At 51.8% G+C, this 9,353-nt stretch overlaps 2 protein-coding genes across 9 annotated transcripts in view; one reads left to right on the top strand and one right to left on the bottom strand.

The window, feature by feature from the left end:
* Window positions 1-639: 639 nt before the first annotated feature.
* Window positions 640-3,353, bottom strand: HPS6 (HPS6 biogenesis of lysosomal organelles complex 2 subunit 3). Its single transcript, XM_025467002.3, is given in 2 exon segments — window positions 640-818; window positions 820-3,353. Coding segments are annotated over 2 exon segments (2,403 nt in total). The 5' UTR covers window positions 3,195-3,353; the 3' UTR covers window positions 640-790.
* A 5,468-nt stretch (window positions 3,354-8,821) lies between these two features.
* Window positions 8,822-9,353, top strand: part of ARMH3 (armadillo like helical domain containing 3) — a 181,807-nt gene continuing 181,275 nt past the window's right edge. For 6 of the 8 annotated variants that reach the window (XM_025466988.3, XM_049103002.1, XM_049103005.1 and 3 more), the window contains exon 1: window positions 8,822-8,970. The gene's annotated coding sequence lies outside the window, so the exon portion shown is untranslated. The remainder of the gene's footprint in view (window positions 8,971-9,353) is intronic. The other 2 variants (XM_049103001.1, XM_049103003.1) reach the window with 2 other exon arrangements.

Below are 9,353 nucleotides of genomic sequence, written 5' to 3'. Positions count from 1 at the left end.
AACAAAACAAAACAAAACAAAACAAACAAACAAAAAGAGACACAGAGAGAGGCAGAGATACAGGCAGAGGGAGAAGCAGGCATGGGATCCCTGGGTGGCGCAGCGGTTTAGTGCCTGCCTTTGGCCCAGGGCGCGATCCTGGAGACCGGGGATCGAATCCCACGTCGGGCTCCCGGGGCATGGAGCCTGCTTCTCCCTCTGCCTGTCTCTGCTTCTCTCTGTGTCTCTTATGAATAAATAAAATCTTTAAAAAAAGAAAAAAAAAAAAAAAAGAAGCAGGCTCCATGCAGGAAGCCCGAAGCGGGACTAGATCCCAATACTCCAGAATCACGAGATGAGCGAAAGGCAGGCTTGCTTAATTGCTGAGCCAACCCAGGCATCCCTAGAAGTTTCTATAGAGTTCAAGCTCTAGGCCCACTCCCCTTCCAGGATTTTGGGGATGGGGCTGAAAGTTCCAACTTTCTATCACTTGGTCTTTCAGGTGACCAGTCCTATCCTTAGGGTGGGTGTTCCTACCTTAAGCTACCTTATTAGCATAAATGCAGATATAATCTAAAGAAGCTCCTTATGAATAACAAAAGACACTCCCATCACTCAGGAAATTCCAAGGGTTTAGAAGCTCTGTGCCAGCACAAAAACTTGAGGACAAAAACCAATATTATTTATTATAATATTTACCATATATATTTAAAAATTGCTCCAGAAGATAGGAGTATTGCACACAGGTCCCACCCTAGTCCCTGCCAACTTGTAGGCACCTTCCCTGATTGCTGCATCCTAGAAATGATTTTTAGCCTGTGTCAGTCACACAGAAGCCCAGGTGATGCCCAGGCCTCTAAGCCTGGGTGGTCTGAGGCCTGGAGGGTAGTCACAGGTCCTCGAGGTGGGGTGGGAGGTGGAGTGCCTGGGTCCCATAGGATGTCCTCATATAGGCTTAGAACTGGGCCAGAGGACCGTCCTTGAGCTCCAGTCCGCTCCAGCAGGGCTTTGAGCAAGCCCACAGTGAGAGGGGGCTCGGTTCCAGGCTCAGGGAATGGGGTAGGCGGCTCTGACTCATCTGGGAGGTGTGTCCGTAGCAGAAGCAGGAGCTCAGCTGGAGCTAGGTCTGGTGGGCACAGGCGGCAAAGGAGGGGGAGGTAAGCATCAAGTCGGCGATGCCGGGCAAATTCAGCCAACAGCAGTTTGAAGATCTCGCTTCGAAGCAGGGGGCTGGAGGGGCTGAGGGCCAGGCCTGCCTCTAGAGCCCGCTCCCACTGCTCCTTTTGCACCAGCTGCCCCACAGCTTGGAGCACAGCTTTGGGCCGCCCACTGCCCAAGAGCAGCTCCAGCTCCAGTGCCTCAGGCCTGGTCCCCTCCTCACCTAGTACTGCCAGGGCTCGTCGATACAGGGGCAGCCCCGGGCCCCCTGACCCCCAGCCCGGACCACCCTGCTGTTGTGCCAGCTCCACAAAGGGTGGCAGCCATCCTGGCTCCAGCCGGCAGAGGCATTGGCACAGAAGTTCAAAGAGGGGCAGTATCCCATTGGGAGGTTCCTTTCCAGCTGAAGTACCTCCTAGTACCTTCTTCCACACATCAGGAGGCGCATGGGACTTCAGCCTGCCTTTCCCATCTGGCTGGAGCTGCAGGGCCCTGAGGATGGCACCCCAGGCTGCTGTAGGAAGAGCTTGGAAAACAGTGTTGAGCTGGGCCAGCTGGTCTCCTACCAATTCAGTCCTTAGTAGGCGTGCCACTTCGAGCTCGGCCAGCTCAGTCCAGCCAGCTTCCTCATCGTCCCCAGCCACCAGGTGGGCTTTGAGCTGATCTAAGGCCCGGTAATCTCGAAGCTCAGCCCTCAGTGTGGTCAATAGTGTAGATGGGGACACATGTCCCTGGAGAATGGAGGCCAGGGCCTGAGGTGCCCGGAATGTGCTGTTGTGTCTCAGTTCCTCTGGGGTGAGCTGAGCACCCCGCAGGCTGCGTCGCTGGTAGTACTCACAGGCCTCCTCAAACACCAGGTCTTCAGCTGAAGGCACCTCAAGGCCCTGTGGGGCTTCCCAGCCTACTCGAAACAGACCCAAAGCTGAAAGCAAACGAAGACCCCCTCGGGTCTCCAGCTCTTCTTCATCCTCCATGCCAGGGACTGGGGGTGCCAGTAAATGGACTCGGTCTGTACTTAGGACCTTTCTCTCCAGCAGCTGCCCGCTGCCCATGTCAAGCAGTTCCAACGTGGAGCCCAGCACACAGGCCAGAGTACCATGAAATGTTCCCAGTGCTGCAGACCCTGCCAGGCCGACAGGTGCCTCCTGCAGTGTGCCCACAGCCCGAGTACCACCATGGGACTGCACTAGGCTCACAGTGCCCTTGAAGTCAAGCAACAGCAGGCCCTGGGGAGTTGGGGCCCAGGTATGTACAGTCAATGGCTTCATGGGGGACAGCAACCCAGGAAGGCCTCGGAGCAGTGCCCGGAAGTCCCATGTGTCCCCTTGTCCTGGATGCAGGCTCTTACTGTGAGAGAGGCCAAGACATGGGGCAGCCACCATCAACTTGCCCTTGCCTGGCCTCCAGATGAGCAGAATGTGACCCACGCCAGGCCAGGTAGCGGCAGTGGGCACGAGGAAGAGGTCCTTGCGGGAGGCCAGCAGCCCGAAAGAGGGGCAGTGGTGCAGCAGGATGTGTGTGCGGCCCAGGTTGGTGCCGGCCTCCCCGCTGGGCTCCAGGGTTCGGACGCACACGCAGTGGCTGAAAGCAGCAGGCGGCCCCAGCCAGCCCTCTGCGCCCGCCTGACGCTCCTCGCACCACACCAGGCGGCCTCCAGGCGCCGCCACGGCCACCACGCGGGCTCCACCGCCGGGACACAGCTCGGTGCTCCGCAGCAGCCGCCAGCCAGGCCCCACTCCCGCGCCCCACACCTCGGCTAGGCCACTCTCCCACACCAGGACCAGCGCCGGGCGCGTCGGCCACGGCAGGAAGAAGGCGTCTAGCGGTGAGGGGTGGCCAGCTGGCCAGGCACGCTCCAGCTCCGCGCCCGGGCCACGCACCGCGACCAGCAGCTGCGGGCTCGGCGCCCCCGGGGGGCGCAGGAGCAGCAGGTGGCGGCCGTCTGGGCTGCAGCGGACTCTAACGGCCGGGTCCCCGGCCAGCAGCTCCCGGAGCCGGGCCGCGCCGCTAAAGTGGCTGAGGTCCGAAAGCAGGCGCAGGGTGCCCATACGCTTCATAGTAGCGCCCGCGCGGGAGCACGCCGGAGCCCGGCCGCCCCCTGGGGTGAGGCTCGGCGCTGGGTCGGGGGTTCCCGCGGGGAGACCGAGCCGCGCACAGACTTCCGTCCCGCGTCGATGAGGTGAGCCGACGCCAGGCCGGAGAGTCGGCTCGGCCCCGCCCCTCAAGCCCTGCAGAGGGCTCCGCCCAGCTCACGCCCCGCCGGCGCGACCCCGCCCTCCGGGGGAGGGGCCACGCCAGCCTCGCGGGGGAGGAGCCTCCTGAGCACCGGGCGTCTCCGCACGTCAGTCCTTGCAAGCCCGACCCACGCTCCTGGGGTCGGGGTGTAGGCCCATCCGCCCCAGCCCCAGGAAGCGCAGAGCCTTACTCGGGAAGCTCCCTGGCTGAGCCCTGAACTGAAAGTGTCACAACTCCCAAGGCTTTCCTTCCCTCCACGCCTCGCTCACTCCAACTTCTGGCAGTTTGTCGTGAAATTTTTATTGAGCACCTACTAAATGCCCGGCTAAGTAGACAGCCCTGAACAAAAGAGAAAAACTTCAGCCTCATGGGATTGACAATCTAGTGGAAAATAATAACAGTTAATACTTCCGTGGCACTTACTGTGTAAATCCCCATCCCCGCCAGACAACAACACCCTTTGCACAGATATGGAAAATGAAGCACAGAGAGATTAAGTGAATTTGACCAGGATCATACAGCTATTCAGCAGGTAGAAGTAAGGTGGGATTTTTTTTTTTTTTAAGATTTTATTTATTCATGAGAGACAGAGAGAGGCAGAGACACAGGCTGAGGGAGAAGCAGGCTCCATGCAGGGAGCCCGATGTGGGACTGGATCCCGAGTCTTCAGGATTACACCCTGGGCTGAAGGTGGAGCTAAACCACTGAATCATCTGGGCTGCCCTAGAGGTGGGATTTCAGCCACAGGCAATCTCAGTCCAGAGTCCTTGCACCGTATCACTTTACTATATCAACAACTCATCACCAAAACTAAGCATTTGCTAAAAAACAAAATTAAAACACTGAGTGTGTGTAATTTCTCTAGCAACATCTACAAAATGATATGCAGGGATTTCTACCCCTGACTTCCTCAAGTGATGTGGTATTCCTCCTCCCTCCAAACCCAGTTTCTCGTTGTGAGCCCCGCTTCTCCCTCCTTCTCCCAACAGCTTCAGTCAGAATTTGCATCCATTTCCACTTCATTAGCCTCACTCTGCCCTCTTCCTTTCAGCATAGAAACACTCTATCTAGCCTGTCTAGTCACTCTCACCCTCATCTCTCTACCACCTCTACCACTGTAGCTTCATCTCCTCCTGCCTTTAATCAAATTTCTTGCAAAGATCCTCTAGCATTTGCTTGCCTCCACTTTCTCTCCTTCTATTACTACTACTACTAAATCACAATTTACCTGAGGTAGATTTTCCTGAGGTCTTCAAGGATATTTTTGTTTCCCTTTCTCTCTGAGAAGTTTGACGACCTCCTGGTTGAAAGTCCCTCCTGTGATTTCCAGGGCATCTTTCTCCTGTCATTTTCCTCTTTTTTAGATAGTATTTGGTTCATCAATAAATGTTGGTATTTAAATTCTATAATGGGCTCTTTCCTTTTTTTTTTTTTTAAAGATTTATTTATTTTAGAGAGATACACAGCACGGGTGGGAGAAGCAGAGGGAGAGGGAGACAGAGTTTCAAGTAGACTCTGTGCTGAGTGCAGAGCCTGACACGGTGTTCAATCGCTGAAACCAAGAGTCGGAGGTTTAACCAACTGAGCCACTCAGGTTCCTGCCTTTATTCCTCTTCCTTCCTCCCTCTTCCTCCTTCCCTCCCTCCCTCCCTCCCTCCCTCCCTCCCTCCCTTTCTTCCTTCCTTCCTTCCTTCCTTCCATCTTCCTTCCTTCCTTCCTTCCTTCCATCTTCCTTCCTTCCTTCCTTCCTTCCTTCCTTCCTTCCTTCCTTCCTTCCTTCCTTCCTCCTCCCTCCCTCCCTCCCTCCCTCCTTCCCTTCCTTCCTTCCTTCCTTCCTTCCTTCCTTCCTTCCTTCCTTCCTTCCTTCCTTCCTTCCTCTTCCTAGGCCATTCCCTTCTCATGGTTTGAACCATTACCACTCAGCCAATGGTTCAAAATATTTATCTACAGCTTAGATATTTCTGCTGAGCTCCAGGAAAGTGTACCCACATGTGTACTAAACATTTCTGGCTGAATGTCTCACAGATATTTCAATCTCAACATGTCCTAAACATCACCTTCCTGCCCAAATTTGCTCCTTCTCCAGCTGTTCATAGTTGTCAAAGGATTTCTTTCATCTTTGTATTCTCACTTTTAGATTAGAGCCTGGCACAAAGAAAGACTTGAAGAATAGATGTTTGGTGAAGGAATGAGTAAGCCCCAGTGAGCACATGTCTATGTGTGTGATATCCCTTAGGAATCTTTTGGCTAAGAGTTACAGAATAGTTACAGAAATAGGCTATCTTAAAGACAAGTGAAACTTATTAGAACATAAGGGGCTCACAAAACCTGTAGGAGGCAGGAGGGGCAGTCTTGGAAAATGAGCAGGAAGCAAGACACTCTTTGCAGACCAAGAAATAGGAAACATAATTGTTTTTCAGCAGGAACCATTTGGCTAGGATACATCTGTTATGAATGAATCCTGACCATCTCTTCATCTTTGCATCTTTAAAAAAAATATTTATTTATCCATTTTAGAGAGAGAGAGAGAAACAGAGACAGAGAATGAGCGAGAGGGGCAGAGAGAGGGAGAGAGAATCCCAAGCAGACTCCACACTGAGCGTGGAGGCTGACTTTGGGCTAGACTCGGAGCTCAATACCACAACCATGAGATCATGACTTGAGCTGAAACCAAGAGTTGGATCCTCAACTGACTGCACCACCCAGGCGCCCCCGTCTTTGTATCTTTTGACTAAGAGTCAAAGCTCTTGGAGGTTGCACCTAGTGGCCAAGCCCAGGTTACATGAACTCATTTGCCTTAGTTGCTCAGGGCCTAGTTTTCCACCAAGATTACCCAAAGGAAGAGACCCCCAGAATAGGAAAGGAAGGGTTCAGAGCTGAATAGCCAAACAAATATGACATAGGCTTTTTATTATCCCCATTGCTCAGATAGAAAACTAAGGTTTATTAATTTAAGTTTATTTATTTTTAGTAATCTCTACACCCAATGTGTGGCTTGAACTCATGACCCAAGACCAAGAGTCATATGCTCTTCCAACTGAGCCAGCTAGGCATCTTTAAAGAGCTCAAGTAATTGTCCAAAGTTATACAGCAAGTAGGCGGCAGTTTTAGGATTTATTCCCACAGTGTTTCAGAGAGGCATGCTCTTACGTATTCAGTGTATGGCCTTCTAAACTTAACTTTTGTCTGAATCCATATTTAATTTACCTCCTGGACATGGGCATGGACAGTGTATTATGTTGCTTTGCCCTTATACCCTCTCCTCTAAGACTTGGCTCCATCTTCACCTTCTCCCAGGAAGCCTTCAGAGATTGACATGGAATTTCCCTTTCTCTGAATTTTCAGAGCATTTACAACGTGAGGTTTCCTAAGCCTGACCTTGATAACTCACTGTCTGATATTTAAAACAGTTAATTGTGTATCTATATACCACTTTATTATAACATAGTCTCAGTGTTGTATTAATAATAATTACTTTTACTACTCTCAGAATTGGGTATTCAGTAGGTGATCAACAAACAAACAGGTGTTAAAAGTAAATCAGGTATGGAAAGGGGTTTGTTCAGCTGGACAGTATATTTCTTTCTTTCTTTTTAAAAAATATTTTATTTATTTATTCATGAGAGACACAGAAAGAGAGAGGCAGAGACATAGTAAGAGGGAGAAGCAGGCTCCATGCAGAGAGCCCGATGCGGGCTTGATCCCGGAACCCCAGGATCATGCCCTGAGCCAAAGGCAGATGCTCAACTGCTCAGCCACTCAGGCATCCCTGGATAGGATATTTCTAACTGGTGTTCAGGAACTCTTGAGGTTTACCTCAAGATACTTTCCTTTTGCTTCTTCTCACTCTTTCTAATATTCTATTAAGGTATACACCTTTTTACCACTAACCACATCTTACACTACTGTGTAAATAGACAAGAAAAAATAAAAATCTCCCAAAAAGACAGCCTCGGCTTCTGGGTCTTTAAGATCAATTTCCTGATAGATCTGTGTTCAAATTCTTCTTCACCTTTTACTAACTCTGGAAACTTTGGCAAGCTATCTAATTTTTTTCTCACCTATGAAGAATTTGCTTTATAAAGTCATCATAGAGATCGAATGACTTAGGGCACCTGGCTGGCTCAGTTGGTGGAGCATGTGGCTCTTGATCGCAGGGTTGTAGGTTTAAGTCCCATATTGGTTGTAGAGATTACTTAAAAATAAAATCTTTAGGGGCACCTGGGTGGCTCAGTCAGTTAAGCATCTGCCTTCGGCTCAGGTCATGATCCTGGGGTCCTGGGATGGAGCCCCTCATGGGGCTCCCTGCTCAGTGGGGAGTCTGCTTCTCCCTTTTCTTCTCCCTCTTCCCTTCCCTCTTCTCGTGCTCTCTCTCTCAAGTAAATTTTAAAAAAATTTAAAAAGTAAAATATTAAAAAAGATAAAGGATTGAAAGGCTTTATTTATTCATATACACACGCGGGTATGTAGAATCCAAGGGCACGCACACACACACTGCCCAGCCTATCCTTTTTAATCTTCCATTTTGCATAGAGAAAACGGAGACTCAGAGATTACCATGTCCAGTTAACACATGGTGCTTTACACATAGTAGGCACACAATACATATTTGTTGAATGGATTTGTTTCCTTATCTTTTTTCTTTTTAAGATTTTATTTATTTATTCATGAGATACAGAGAGAGAGAGAGAGGCAGAGACACAGGCAGAGGGAGAAGCAGGCTTCACGCAGGGAGCCTGAGGTGAATCTCCATCCTGGGTCTCTAGGATCAGGTCCTGGGCTGAAGGCGGCGCTAAACCGCTGAGCCACCCAGGCTGCCAAATGGATTTGTTTCCTATTTTTCATTTACAAAGTTGCAATAAACATCCTGGAACATAATTTTTTTCCCCTTTTAATTTTAAAATAGGCTTATCACCCAACCTGGAGCCCAATGCGAGCCTGAACTCAAGACAGTATCAACCCCTGAGCTAAGGTCAAGAGTTTCATGCTTAACCCACCAAGCCACCCAGGTGCCCCATGGAACATATACATTTTCTTTTTTTTAAGATTTTACTTATTCATGAGAGACAAAGAGAGAGGCAGAGGAGAAGCAAGCTCCTCACAGGGAGCCCGATGTGGGACTCTATCCCTGGACCCTAGGATCACACCCCCCAGCGGAAGGCAGACGCTCAACCGCTGAGCCACCCAGGCGTCCCTGACCAATACATTTTTATTCTTAGAAATGGAATTGCCCCGTTCAGAGTCCGTTGTATGTAAAATGTTTATATGTAAACTTCGCCTATATTTAAAAAAACTGCTATTGCAACTTGCCTCCAGTAGACCCGCAGTCAATATTTTTGCTAATTTCTTTCTCGCGGTGCATTTCGGGAGTTGTAGTCCTTGTGATGCTTGCTGGGAACCTCGGTCTGAGCCAGCCTCAGGAAACGGGTGTGGACGTACCTATTACGCAGCGGGCTCTAGGACCCGGCAGGGCACCGTGGGACGGGGAAGGGTCGTGGGGAGCGGGTCCGTGAGCTTGGTGGAGCGGCGGCGTCGGTGGCGACGGGAGCGAGCGGGCCCGGGAGCGGCGCGGGTTGTGGAGGAGGAGCCCGGGGCTCGGTAAGCGGCGCCGGCCCGGGCCGGTCCCCGAACCTGGCCAACTCCTGCAGCTCCCGCCGGCCTAGGCCTTGGCCCCGAGGCGGCCCTGGGGGCGGGGCCTACGCTCGCCTTGGGGACGACGGTGGTGACGGGGAGAGAGGGAGGGAGGACAGCTGCTGAGGCGGGCTGAGGCTGAGTGCGGCTGGGAAGCTGGGCCCGGGCGGTGGAGCGGAGCGAGAAGCGTTTTGCTCCCACAGCGGCTGATCCCTGGGTCCTTCCGGTGCCTGTCGCGGCCTTCCTGCTCCTTGCTGGGCCCTCTTGGCAGCCGAGATGCTGACCTTTGACCCTGGCATGGGACTAATCCCGATCCCTCAGCCTCCTGAGCCTCTCCCCTTCAGGTTGTC

This window comes from Canis lupus, chromosome 28 (assembly GCF_003254725.2).
Source record: "Canis lupus dingo isolate Sandy chromosome 28, ASM325472v2, whole genome shotgun sequence".
In the NCBI taxonomy this organism is placed as follows: Eukaryota; Metazoa; Chordata; class Mammalia; order Carnivora; family Canidae; genus Canis; species Canis lupus.
This window is presented reverse-complemented; position numbering and strand designations above follow the sequence as displayed.